We start from the raw sequence: 14,609 nt of genomic DNA, 5'->3' as shown, positions 1-14,609 counted from the left end.
TGCAGCCCTCCGAGTCTATTCTCTGTGGCTGTTTGTGAATGCGGTTAAACCATATACTCTTAAGTGCATTATAACATATCGGTAAATGCTAACTTTGGGATGGCTGCATCAAAACATGTTGTGTTTGGTGTCAAACGCTTTGGAATCATACCCCACACCAGTAACTGGTGTGGGAGTATGATCCCACCCTTCTAGAGGGGTAGACATGTACCTACTGTGGAAACACGGTAGAATCCTGAAGGAGTCCTGGCATCACAAAATGGATGCCACCAGCACAGACACTAGGCTGCTGACCGAAACTCGCCGTGGAGGAAGCCCAACAATAGGCATCCTGTCACAGGGAGGTGTAACCACCTTCCAGACAGGATTTAGTGTATGGGGGCTGGGTGGGTGCACTCCTAGAGTGCTTTGAAGTCCTGCACTGGGGGAGCAGGAGGCTCCTCTGTGCATATGCCAGCTCAAACCGGTTCAGGGGCTACCTGCCCCTGCTCTGGCGCGAAACTGGACTAACGGGAAGTAGGTGTAACCACCCACTCCCCCTGACCTTCCCAGAGGAGTGGTCATAGAGCTAGTTCCTCCCTTTCTTTAAGTATAAGATAGGGAACCCTTGCCATTGCAAACTAGATATCCCTGCACGATGCTCGACAAGAAGAATCCTGGACCTTCGACGTTCCACTACCTTTGGAAGACTGAAGAATCTCCCTTGGAGTCAAGGAGTGACTCCCCTGCAAGGCAGGCACCAAAACTTTGAATCAACGGATGCAAACTTTCCCGCTCCTGCCGGAGTCCGAAGTCCCTGGAGCCCCGGAAGTGGATTTCCTGACTTCTCGACGGCCATCGTGAGTCCCCAGAGACGCTGAGGCAAGTGGACCCCATGAGTGACGAGGAACAGCAATACCCGGGTACCATGCACTATTGTCGAGTGCAATCCCTTCACGACATTCTACGAACTTGTGCATTGGACCACGTGTGGTCCAAGCCTCCAGCAGGATTCCCACCGAAGATCAGAGGCCTACCTCGTCCCGAGTGACCGTGGGCTCCTGTGAAGTGAATCCTCCCGAGGTGTCTTCGCGATCCCTTGCCCGTTGGCTTGTGGGTCCTCTGAAGACTTTCCTATCGAACCAAAGGGCTCCCCTGGTTGCTCCAGGCCTGCCCTGACTTACCCTTGCTGGGTGAGTTCCTCAGACCTTGCTGGTCTGCACCGCTGACTTTCTTCACATTCCACATGACTTGCTGTTGCCAAGGCTTGTTGGCTCCAATCCGGTTGCCGACACCTCAGTAAGCTGCAGACTTCGTGGGACACTCTGAATCCAGCTCCTGGTCGTCGTCGACGCCTCCTGGACCTCGTGGCTTAAGAGTCAAGACACCCGCAAATCACCTGGAATCACCCGACGAGTGTGGGCATCCATCTTCCTTGCCCCGGGTCACTGGCAAGTGACTTTGAACACTGTCCCTTCTGCTTTCAGGTCTTCCTTCTTCTGAAACCAGCCTTGGATTCCACCAGACACGTCTTCCGTCTTCACAAGCAGCAAGTCTTCTTTGGCTCTCATTGAAAACGACGCCGCCACCCGACACCAAAAGACACCTAAGCACCTGGCTTCCCTGGGTGAGGTAACTCGTGCACTCCGGTGCTTCTGTGTGTGTTGGCTCTCGAACTACTTACCCTGTAAGTGACTTGCTTGTAGACTCTCCAGAAGTACCCTAGAACTTTAAAATTCCAACCGCGACTTACTCCATTGAAGTCTATTGGGATCCACGGCTGTGTACCCACACTGCATGCGTCTCCCGTGGGTCCTTTACTTACCTGCCTTGGGTGGATTAGTGAGGCCCCAGTGCTTCTGAAGACCTTAGGTCTTCTCCCCTTGCAAGTCGATATCCTTATACCTCTTTTTTAGTATAAGGTCTGATACGCCCCTGGGGCCCTAGCCATATAAGTGCCTAATTTGTTGTGAAACATTGATTTGTGCATATGTTCCTGACTTCTAATCTCATAAAGAGATCTGTAGTGTCTAGAAATAAATACATATATATTTGATATATATACCTGTGTGGTGTCCTTTCATTTGGTTATTCAAGAGATTATAAGGTAAAACAAGCTGCTTTACATTCCTCAGAGACTTAGCCTGAAGGCTGCTCTCCACAGCTACCACTAGGATAGCTTTCTTTAAAAGGTTGTCTCAAACCTATCTACCATAAGTCGAATTGGACTGGTGCAAGGTGGCCACTTTAACTAGTGACCAGCATATGCCAGGCCAACTTCTCACAGGTGGCCACATGGAAGCACATGGAAGAGGCGGAGATCAGAGGCCTCTGGTCTCCGGCGGAGTCCCGGCTCCATATCAACTTTCTGGAACTTCGGGCGATCCTTCTTGCACTGAAGGCATTCCTTCCCTCTGTCAGGGGTAAGGTAGTGCAGGTGTTCAGGGACAACACCACTGCCATGTGGTATTGCAACAAACAGGGTGGGGTGGGGTCGTGGTTATGTCCGGAGGCTCTACGCCTCTGGACATGACTGGAACATCACGGCATTTCCTTGACGGTTCAACACCTGACGGGTTCTTTGAACTCCAGGGTGGACGAACTCAGCTGCCGGTGCCTGATGGATCACGAATGGCGTCTTCACTCTGAGGTGATGCAAGGTCTCTTTCAACAGTGGGGAGAGCCTTGATTAGATCTATTCGCCACAGAAGAGAACGTGCAATGTCTGCAGTTCTGCTAGTTGTCGTGAGTGGAGCTGCGGTCTGCTGTAAACCTTTCCGCCTATACCTCTTCTACCCAGACTGCTGACACAAATCAGGCACGACCGGGCCCAAGTCATCCTTTTGGCTCCGGATTGGGCTCGAAGAGTTTGGTATCCCGAGCTACTCAGTTTGAGCCTGGATCCCCCGATCCGACTGCCTCTGCGGGAGGATCTTCTGTCACAGCAGCAGGGGACGGTTCTCCACCCGAACCTGTCCAGCCTCCACCTACATGCGTGGAGATTGAGCGGCGACAGCTGATTCCTTTTGACTTGCCTCCTGACGTCTGTGATGTCATTCTGGCAGCCAGGCGTCCCTCCACTAAATCGGTATACGCCTGCAGGTGGAACAAATTTGTGGCATGGTGCACAGCCAAGACTGTGGACCCCCTTTCTGTCCCTCTTTCTGAGGTCCTTTTGTTCTTCTTTTCTCTGGCCTGGCAGGGCTCTGCTCTGGGCACTATCAAGGGCTACCTTTCGGCCATTTCAGCCTTTCTGAGGCTTCCACACCAACCTTCTCTTTTCAAGTCCCCAGTTGTACAGAGATTCTTAAAAGGCATTACGCATATGTTCCCTCCTGTTCCTTTCATAATGCCTCAGTGGGACTTGAATCTTGTTTTGACTTATCACATGTGCGCTCCCTTTGAGACACTTCACAATTGTCCTTTACGTCTTTTTACTTTGAAAACTGCCTTCCTGGTGGCTATCACCTCTGCCAGGAGAGTGAGTGAGCTTCAGGCTCTTTCTTGTAAGCCTCCTTTTCTGTCGGTTCATCCGGACAAGGTTGTGCTTCGTACTCGTCCTTCCTTCTTGCCAAAGGTTGTCACTGCCTTTCACATCGGGCAGACTATCACCTTGCCCACTTTCTTTCCTCCTCCGCATCCTTCCAGAGAGGAAGAGAGGCTCCACCCTCTGGACTCAAAGCGTGCGCCCTCCTTTTACGGGAATCACACACAAGCAATCCGGGTTGATGACCAGCTATTTGTTGGCTACCCAGGCGCCAAGAAAGGCCGGGCTGTCCACAAGAGGACTATCTCCTGCTGGGTTGTCTTGTGTATCAAGGCCTGTTATTCTATGGCTAAAAAGGAACCTCCGGTGGGGCTGCGTGCCCATTCTACCAGGGCGACAGCAGCTACTACTGCATTGGGACGCGGTGTCCCCCTGCAGGACATCTGTCAGGCTGCCACGTGGGCTTCGCTGCACACTTTTACAAAGCATTATTTCCTTGACAGTCTGGTCCGGAGGGATGGCTTCTTTGGCCGTTCCGTTCTCCGTGACTTTCGGGTGTAATCTTGATCGCAGACCCATCCCCGGGGTTGGTATTGTTGGGGTATCTATTCTAAGGTAAGGAATCTATCACTAACGGGTCTCTTTCAGATGCACAATTTACTACTTGTGTAAGAATATATCTGTAAGAGACATTCATTAGTGATAGATTCCTTACTGCCCCGCTCATCCTCCCCGTTCTGCGAACTGATTTCTAGGGTTAAGGTCATCCTTTCGGGCCCTAGTTTCTATGCACCAGTGGTCAGTATCTTACGTGGCTCTGCGTTCCTGTCACGGAAAGTTGTGTACAGAACTGACGTCAGCGCGCGTGGGTGCGTCTAAGTAGCTCCAGTGACGTCATCTCGGCGAATACGACGCCAGCGACGCACGCGGAGCCGTACGACGACGCCTATCGACGTGCAGGGGTACTGCTGACTAAAGCTTTCCGGATCCAGTCTGACGCCTGGGGATATTCTAAGGTAAGGAATCTATCACTAACTAATGTCTCATACAGATACATAGTTCAACAAGTAGTAACTTGTGCTTCACATGTAAAATGGTTCATCCCTTATGGACCAAAATACAACAAATGATTCAAGATATCTTTAATAACCAGTTCGCACCATCCTTCCTAACTTTGACCAATCCCCCCCCTCCTCACCACTGTATCTATACATGACTCATTACACCTTGATCTTATGCTATCCCTGGGTACAGAAACAGTTTTACTAGAGTGGAAATCCACCACAGAAATCCCCTTCAAGAAATGGTGGAACATCTTATGCACTACTAGAAGTTCAGACAACCTAATGTACAAAACACTACGTAACACTACACACATGCGCAGCCTATGGATCAAACTCTACCTTTATCTCCAAAAAGTCGACCCACCATGTTTTCGCACACTTCCGAATCTCATATTCCTACTTTCCCACAGAGACAACCTTACCTAACCAACTTATGCCAGGTAGACCTGCCTTTACTACAGACCACGTGATCTCATCCCCCCCCCCCCCCTTCTTTCTTCCCAACCTCGTTCCTCTTCATTATTTTCTTTCATTTCTAGCACTCTCAGGATTTTCAAACCTTGCTCTACATGGAGAGCCCTCTCTTGGCCTCCCATCAGCTTATGGTGTGCTTTCAAGGCTATTCCTTGTATTGATCCAACATTACATATGACAATTGTAATTCCAACAGATATCGCTCAATTACTGTAAACTTCCTGCCAGCATATCTCACTTATGGTATATTACTCCTGTATATCTATAGTGCCACATGATGATCTAAAACGTACCCTGTAGTAGGTGTATACTATATCCTCTAACTGCTTATTTTCTCAAAACTGTCTGAACTTAAATCTTAAAGCTTAAAAAAAATAATTAAAAAAGCAAAAGAAGGTCAAGTGGGTCTTTCCTACACCTCTCGAACTCCTGAGAAGGTGCAAGGGTATAAATGTCCCTCTCGGTCTTGCTTCTGAACTTTATCTCCTTCGCAACCAGTTCCAACTCTTTTCTAAGGGTAACCAGAGTTATGCTGCATCTGCTCGGCACACTGCTGGCTCCCTCTGGCTTGTTTGGTTTCCAAAGAACCATGAGGACATCAGAGTGGGACTCCTGCAGGTCCACCCTCAGCACCAACTGGAACCTCTGCACCTATTTTTGGCCTCGCACCAACTTTGTGCTGACATCTGTCTTGGCGCCACAACCCATGCTAGACCCTGGAGCAAAGACATCTTATAGAGTAAGTGTTACTAACAGTGCTGTCTGACTCCGAGCTGGCTCTTCTTGGACTTTGATTGATTCCCGTGTTCTGATCCCACTTTGTTGCAGCCTGTCTGCAACCTGTCGGACTTAACTCTTTGCCTTTGCTCCAAGGAAGGTCCCACATCATCCACAATGGTTTTGGCACAAATTCTAATAATGACTGCTATCATGAAGGGGGTGAGATTGCTCAACCATACATCGAAGACAACTGGTATGATGAGCTACAAGATGCCAGTGGAGTGGATCCTTCTTCAGACACTGGGCTGGTTTCTCAACCAGAATCAGCTGCTGAGGAAAGTACCTCCTCAGCAGTTAGGATGTGAAGGGCAGCGGAGGTTCTTGACCTCCAATTGCCTATTATGAAGGTGAGAAACCATGTTCCGCACAGACTACTACTGAGTCCCAGTTGCCTTTTAACGAGGCCCTCCTGGACACCCTTCTTGGGACATGGGCAAAGCCATGCCCCGGACCTTCAGTAAATAGACGGATAAAGAGGCACCACTACCCTGTCCCAGGTGATTTGGCCAGCAGCACCCGACCCCTTAAAGCTGCTTAGTGCAAGCATTCAGGACACCTTTCCTACTACCACACTGGATAGCATCGATACACCTCGAATCCGTTGGGACATGCATATTCACGACCAGCAGCCTAGCATTAAGGCCTGTCAGTACCCACTTCCTATGGGGCTAAATACACTCTTGCCCTCTTGGATGCTGTTGCTCACGTACTGCTTGCTGTACAGTGGGCTTGCTCCCCACTCTCACACAAGTCATTCATTATGGCCGCAATGCAGCAGAATTCCCATTTTGCTGTGGGTTAGATACTACAGATTGCCTTGCTCAGCAACTGGTACCAGCGTTACACTCCAGTGTGACACTCGAGAGACATGCCTAGATAGATCTATGGCCTTACCTGGGGATGTCCATCATCTTCCCTACGGACATGCGCTTTGATGACTCCTGCCTCTGTAGCGAGGAGACCGACTCCGCCTTTGAGTACTTTAAAGACAGCAGTGCCACAGCACACTCCTTCGGCCTGCCTGCTCCTGCGCATCAGTTTATCCAGCAGTTTCTCTCCAGTTTGTGGTTATGACCACGGCACCCACAGGCAGTATGGACAGGGGCTGTGATCAGCTCAATCTCCAGCCGCCCCCAGCTGCTTTAGCTGCAAAATCTCCTTTATTTTATTGATTTAAAATGTGTTGTTTAAATTTTTTTCTATTATTCAGAATGTTTTTTAACATTAACTTAACCGCCAATATGCATATTATACATCTCCATTTGCATAATATTATTTTACATTTCAATGCATTTATGGCATTTTACAGTTTTATCACCATTGCTATATTGCAAGTCCAGTATGCGGTGAACTGATGTTATGTCTTGATGATAACGGAAAAGAAAAGGGGGCAAAAGGTTAGAACAGAAAGAAAATCTCAACTGGAACTAATATATACAATTTACGTTGAGTAACAGGCGCTCCATCCGCCATAACCACACAAATGCGGCTGCAAATTCTCCTTATTGAGTCCTTCCAGACACACACAGCCACCCTGTCGGAGGCGGGGTACATCATTTTCTACTAGGGTGGCAAGAAACTACTTTAGACAAGTTGGACCTGCAAGTTGTCCATCAAGATTATGCTCTTCCGTTTATTTCCACCCCACCTTCCACCACCCTCAGGGTGGCTGACTGAGTACCATCTGTCTGTCTTAGATCAGGAAGTGCAGGCCCTTCTGGCCAGAGAGCCATAGAGATGGTGCCAGCTGAGGTGGGACCAGGCTGTTACTACTCCTACATTCCGATGCTGAAGAAGTTTGAGACCTTCTTCCCATGCTCAATCTTCACACCCAGATTGCCTATCTGCAGAGGGACAAATTAATGATTCTCACCCTGGCCCATGTCTTGTCTGCCATTCATTCTGTAGACTGGATGGTCACGTTGTACACCCAATATGCTTATTTTCACATCCTCATCCTGCAAGCCCAGATGAGATGTGAGGTTTACAGTGGGACGCAAGCATTTCCAGTTAGCTGTGCTTCCCTTTGCCCTCACTAATGCCTCTCAAATGTTCACGAAAGTGATGGCAGTGGTTGCAGTGCACTTTTGGAGGTTAGGGGTTTGTCTTCCTCTTCCTCTACCTCGACAACTGTCTGCTGAAGGTGGGCTCGCCCCGGGTAGCCACCACCCGCCTCCAGACTACGGCATACTTCTTAACACGTTTGGGGTTCACAATCAACATACTGAAGTCACACCTGACTCCTTTGCAGATGCTCCCATTCATTGGAGCTGTTCTGGACATAGTACATTTACGTGCCTTACCCCAGGCATGGAGTGCCCAGGATGTTGCGGATTGATGCTGGTGCAAGTGGTACACATGTTCACAGTGGTACAGGTGTTACACCCATGTGGTCTTGCAACAAGCAGGCCGGGGAGGGGTTATGGACCCTTTTCAGAAAGCTCTACCAGGCTGAGCACCTGGGGGTTTTCCTGGTGCCACACACCTGGTGAATTCCAGTGCAGACCAACTCTGCTGCTCCTAGCAGATCATCAATGTCTGCTACATCTGGAGGTGGTGCAAGGTCTCTTCTGCGAATGCAGACAATCTTGGCTTAATCTCATTGCCACCTTCAAATGCGCAATGTTAACATTATTGTGTTTTTAGATTCTCAAGACAGCCATCCCTTGGAGACTCATTCTGTCTAGAGAGTAGCTCAGAACTCCTGTATGCCTTTCTCCTACGATCAGGCCCAAGTCATTCTAGTGGCACTGGATTGGGCAAGGAGAGTGTCACCTGAAATTACTGGGCATGAGCACCTCTCCTCTGATCAGGCTACTGCTTCGGGAGAATCTTTTGTCGAAGCAGCAGGGGAGGCGCCTGCATAATCTTAATCCCCTATCTTTGAGATTGAGCAGCGGCAGTGGAATTCATTCAGCCTCCCTTTGAAGTAGTTGATATCATTTTAGCCACCATGTGTCCCTCCATGAAATCAGTATACACCTGCTGTTGGGACAAGTTTGTGGTTTACTGCAGTACTTGGCAGATTACCCTACCTCAGGCCAAGCCATTAGAAATTTTGGTTTTCATGTTGTCTCTAGCCCAGCAAGGACTTGCTTTGGGCACAGTTAAAGGTTATTTATCGGCTTTTTTTTGCGGTTGCCAGACAAGCCCTCTTTATTGCCATCACCTGTTGTGATGTGTTCTTTATAAAAAAAAAAGGACTGCAACATTTGTTTCCACCCACACCCTTCATCATACCCCACTGGAACTTGAATGTAGTTCTCACGCTCCGTATGTCTACTCTTTGAATGTCTGCACAGCTGTCCATTGTAGCTTCTTACTCTAAAGTCAGTTTTCCTCATTGACAGAACATCAGCGAGGCATGCGAGTGAACAAACCCACTGTCAACCCGCCGTAGACAAAATCTTTCCAGACAGGCTGCTTTTGAGGACTAGTCTTTTTATCCCGAGTGTGTTAAGTTTCTTTCATGTTGGTCAAAACATCACCCTCCCAGCATTCTTCGCACCGCCTCACCACCTCTGAGGACAGGCTACATTGGCTGGATCCCAATAGAGCTCTCAGCTTCTATATTGATCTTACCAGGGAACATCATGTAGGCGCTCAGCTCTTTGTTGGATTCGCTAGTGTGAAGAAGGGCAGAGCAGTGCAGAATGTGACAATTTCTCGCTGGATAATTCTCTATATCAGAATCTACTAAGCACTGGCTAAGTAACACCCCCAGAAGGCTTGTGGGCTGATTTCACTAGAGCTCAAGTTGCTCCTACTACAACTGCATGGGCACATGGAGTGCCTGTTCTAGTCATGTGTCAGGCTGCTACGTGGTCGTCCCTTCTCTTGGTAACCAAGCACTACTGTCTGGACAGCTGGTCCGACGAGCGGGTATTTTTCCGTTTGGCCATACAGGACTTAATGGTTTAGTCAATTCACAGACCCACCACCTCTGAGGTATTGCTTTGGCACCTAGTCATAATTTGAGGAATCTGCGGTTAGAAGTATCAATCAGAAGAAAGTGTAGTGTACCTTCAGTAAAAGTCTTTTTTTGTGGACACTCTAACTGCAGATTCCTCACTGACCCTCCTGTGCCCCCAGTCTGTGAAATTGTTTCTTTTTCACCTAAACACATCCCAAGTGTAGAGATCTGCATACTTGTCAGGACCAATCTGCGATTGGGTTCTGCGTCTAGGGATGCGGACAGCTTAGAAAGCAACCAACTTCAGCGCACTTAAGTGACACTTGTGTGGCTCTGCAGGTCACTTCCGGAGCGAAATGTTGGTGCTGAGCCCCATGACGCCACCTACCGGCACCCAGGGGGTACTGCTTGAAAATTTCCGGATCCAGTCTGATGCCTGGGGAATATTCAAAAGTCGAGGTATTTGATTTTGGAGCCATCAGAAAGTCCTTTACCAAAGGTAAGTGACCTGTTCTTCAAGAATGTTAGTGGTAGCCTAGTGACCTGTCAAATGTCAGGACAGTCTAGATTGCTATGATTGTGCATATTTTGCTAACCACAAATTTTATTTTATAGCACATCCTAATTTCCATTCCTTGAGACCAGAGAATGCTATCTGACAATTTTGTATGTTTGGTGTCTGAGAATGTTTACTTTTAGAAATGGTTTATATAGGTTAGTTCGATGGAAACATTTGTTTACTCTTGGAAGATCGTTGTAACAGGTTCACTTGGAAAATTTTAGAGGAGGTTTTATGAGGGTCGGATATAGCCTCCTTAGAAGCCCTGTAAAAGAAAGAAAAAAATAAAATTGGGCATGCTAGTCAATGCAGTGCTTACTGAACTTTTTTTTTTTTTTTTTTTTTTTTAATGTGGTCCCCTGAAGTTTTATGAGGATCCTACAAAATACATCATTGTTCTATATGTTTGGAGTAATGAATTGTGCAAGAAACTAATTCTGTGCTGATCTTAAGAATTTTGTTTTGTTGATGTAAAACGTTTATTGGTAAATCCTAAGACTTAAGTTTGGTACATGAAGGTTTACCTGAATTTAAAAGAAACACATTAAATTGGGTAATTGAAGGGAATCTCGAGTTATGTGGAGACCTTGATTTAAATTTTTTTTTTTGCTGGTTAAGGTATTTCTCCTGGACTGCTTTTGACCTCTTTGTCTCACTCCTTGAAAAACATACTCAAAATATACTGTACCTAGTCAATTGAGATTTCCTTTGTCTCATCTCAGGAAGCAGAAGAAAGGAGAAAGAACGTCCTGAAATTTCTCCACCTTCAGACTTTGAGCACACAATTCATGTTGGCTTTGATGCTGTAACTGGAGAGTTCACTGTGAGTACACTACATAATGGTTCCATGTTTTTTTTTCCTTGTCGGATATTGTTATGGTTCAGTTCTCCAGCAAGGGAGCCTTCATAGTTTCATAACCTTAAAATTACTTGTTTGTATGGACCTGGGAATCACCAGAAATATATCTACTGAATTTTTTCCCTTCTACCTTTTTGAATATTTAAAATGTCTGTCTAAATTAAATGCATAAGAACTGCAATGCTTAAGAAATGGGTGTTCTTTTTCAACTTTTTTTCCCCAGTGGGTAGAGCTTACTTCGTGGTACTGCCCTCACACAGCAGTTTTATTCAAGCAGTGTTAGGCTAATCAACTTAGCAGGATTGAGGAACACCGTTCATGGCTCACATATTTAACTTCCAGAGGCTCCCCTGTTTTCTTATGTTTTTTTTTTTTTTAAATCTCATGTCTCCTTCGTTTTTGTAAGGGTATCTTTGGTTCTTCCCTGTGGTGAAATAGGCTAACTAAAGTACAACATCAGTGTGATGGCACGATTATTGGGGAAGGGTATGAGCTTCAGTTGCCTACAGAGTCTCTCACGACCAAGGTAATGAATGAGGAACAGCTGAAGCTGACCTCAGCACAGCATTCTAAGACCTATAAGCCATCTGCCCATTCACGTCATTCCATGTTAAATGCTAAGCACATCCAAAGAAGGATCCTAGAGCTTATGTTTCCCAAGAATCTACTGCCTGAAGGTTAGTGAGTTAATTTCACCAGATCTAAAGCTGCGGCCCTGCGTTAGCACACGGAGTTCTGGTCTTGGACATCTGTCAGGCTGCGACATGGACTTTCCCTGCACACGTTCATCAAACATTACTGTCTGGACAGTTTGGTCCATAGAGATGTGCACTTCGTCTGTTTGGTCCTGCAGGACTTCTTTTGTGAAGATGATCCGCAGACCTACCTCCGGGAGGTATTGCTTGGGTATCTATTCAAAGAATCTGTGGCTAGAAGTGTCCTTCATATGAACAAGTTTCTTGCCTTCGGTAACGCCTTATCTGGTTGAGAGACTATCCGGTTGCAGATTCCTAACCGACCCACCCATCCTCCCTGCTCATCGAACAGATTTCTAGTAACCGGGATGATCTTGTTCAGGGCCCTAGTTTTCCACACGAGTTGTCGTAGCTATTCATGGCTCCGTGCTTCTGGCGTGGAAAGTCGTGAAAAGAAACAGATGTCAGCACAACTGAGTGGCGCTTATATAGGTGCCGTGGATGTCACTTCTGGTGTTGACGCACGCGGAGCCAAACTACTCAACCTACCAACGCACAGGGAGGTACTCCTCACGAAAAATCTTCCGGATCTTTTTTGGGAAATCCAAAAGCAAGGAATGTGCGGCTAGATCAAGTTTCTACCAGATAAGGCATTACCGAAGGTAAGTAACTTGTTCTTTTTGATCCAGAGCCCCAATACATTTGTGTCTAACTCCACAACAAATATAAAAATGCATTTTGGTTTGCTGTGAGTGCCCATTACAAGAGTGCACATGCTTTATATCCTTTAAATTCCTGTCATTGGGAAAGCTGTGCATGCATTTTATGCCTACTCTGAATCTGATTTACAAATTCCTCTAAAATATGTGTCCCTACAGAAGATAGAAGTAATTTCATAGCCTGTTGTAGTGTTTGAATTTCTTCTGCACTCCAGTTTGTTTCGGGGTGTGACTGTTTGTGCTGCAGTATATAAAGAGGAGCAACCAGGACATACTATTTGGGCATTACATCTGTGGACATACGTAAATAAGAATCTGGTATGTCACGCCTGAGGCTTTACCCACAATGCCACACAAAGAGACTAGGGAGAAAGAGCACATATAAATGGTAAGGCTCTTGGTGCACAGAAAATTAGGTGCTGGAGGGGTAAGCTCAGATAGGTCTTTGAAACATATTTTTACCTGGTATTATTTAGATAGCCCGAATCATTATTTAGATAGCCCCATTCTCTTGCTCAAAATATATTTATCGTTGATATCTTTGATCAAATCTAAAAATAGCCTCCAGAGCCTGTAGAAAGCAGGTCTTTGTCAGCATTTGCAGTCAATTCAGATGGGCATGTAAAGTTACTCATAAGTGAATTATCAAACACACATTATGTTTTTATCCTCAGAACCATGGATATGTTACTTCATCAAGTTGCCGTGACTTCTTTGGAGTGTAACCTCTGATTTCCCCCCCATCCCCCCCCCCCCCCCCCCCTCCCCACACAGATGTACCCACTGTTGGGCATAGGGGTCAGAGACACGAGATGCTGCACCACACTAAAGCCTTGCCTACATACGGAAAAAAGACACACTACTGCAACCTGCGGAGGGTCGCCCATTCCGCCAGGAGCTGTCAAATAACAATAGAAGTTTGTTGGGGTTTTTTGTTTTGTTTCAGTTTCAGAAAAATGTAAATCAAAAAAGTAGTACTGTGATTACTGGGCACAATTGCAAATAGACTATTGTGATTGTGGGATATTAAGGGTCCCTAGAAAACTGTACCAGCAATATGGCCTAGGTTACATTGTAAATTTAAGTCCTTTGTGGCGCCTCCTAAAGGTTGCGCTCTGTGAGCTTGGAATGGCGCCAAGCTACTGTTTACAGATGGGCAACAACATACCGCATTGATGCTTGTAGTATGATGTCTGTATATTGATCATCCCATGCATACTACTAATAAAAGAATTTTGGGGGAAAAAAAGTTGCCGTGACTTCATGTTTAAATTGATGTTTAAATACAAAGACTCCAGTGGGATACAAATGTTTATCAAATCTTGGCATCTATACAAGTCATGAATTCAAGTTCCAGAGAAAAAATATACATTGAATTGTGAGCCTCCATAAGATCATACCACCGGTTCCATAGCAGTCATAGACTTGGAAAAGGTCTAGCTTATTGAGCAGATCCAAAAAACAAAGCTGCTAAAGATTTTACTTCAAGGCCAGCATTATCAATTGCAGAGTGCAAATGCTTAACCCCAGTGAACATATCTAACTAGAGTAAACCTACATACCAGTTTCTTTTCTACTAGCTCCACTGGGTGCGGACAAAGCATCAGGCAGGGGACTCTATCCACACCGCAGTAAAATTATTTACTTTTCCGGCATGGTCTGTAGATGATAAAGATGAGTGCTATCTTGTAATGATTCAAATTCTTGGGAACTTCAGTCCACTTAAAGAGCCTGGATAAAACTGTCAGAACATGACACTTGCTCTTCACTGCCTATCTCAGATTTAGTGAGAAAATCGGTTTGCGTAGTGCACAAATACCTTCTTGTTGCACCACACTCTGAGTAGCAGTTCTGGAGAGCCGACCTGTTGGAGGTTCTTCGAATTGCCTAAGAATAGTGTCTACCTGGGGGTGTGGCCAAGGTGGCGACGGAGTCTGCCTGAAAACTATTGAGGTCCACACCAGCCAGCTAGACATCCTGTAGGAATCCTGGCCATCGAACTGCAAATTTCCTTGTTCGCCCGGGTGCCCCAGGCATTGTTAGCATCCTCCTGGACCTGTTGGTGCCCACCTTCTGTCTG

At 46.5% G+C, this 14,609-nt stretch overlaps 1 protein-coding gene across 1 annotated transcript in view; it reads left to right on the top strand.

Moving 5' to 3' along the window:
• Window positions 1-14,609, top strand: part of PAK2 (p21 (RAC1) activated kinase 2) — a 403,878-nt gene that overhangs the window by 128,054 nt on the left and 261,215 nt on the right. The window contains exon 3 of the mRNA XM_085634213.1: window positions 10,979-11,079. Coding sequence (XP_085490339.1) covers window positions 10,979-11,079 — 101 coding nt within the window. The remainder of the gene's footprint in view (window positions 1-10,978; window positions 11,080-14,609) is intronic.

The sequence above is a fragment of the Triturus cristatus genome, chromosome 11 (assembly GCF_964204655.1).
Source record: "Triturus cristatus chromosome 11, aTriCri1.1, whole genome shotgun sequence".
NCBI lineage: Eukaryota > Metazoa > Chordata > Amphibia > Caudata > Salamandridae > Triturus > Triturus cristatus.
This window is presented reverse-complemented; position numbering and strand designations above follow the sequence as displayed.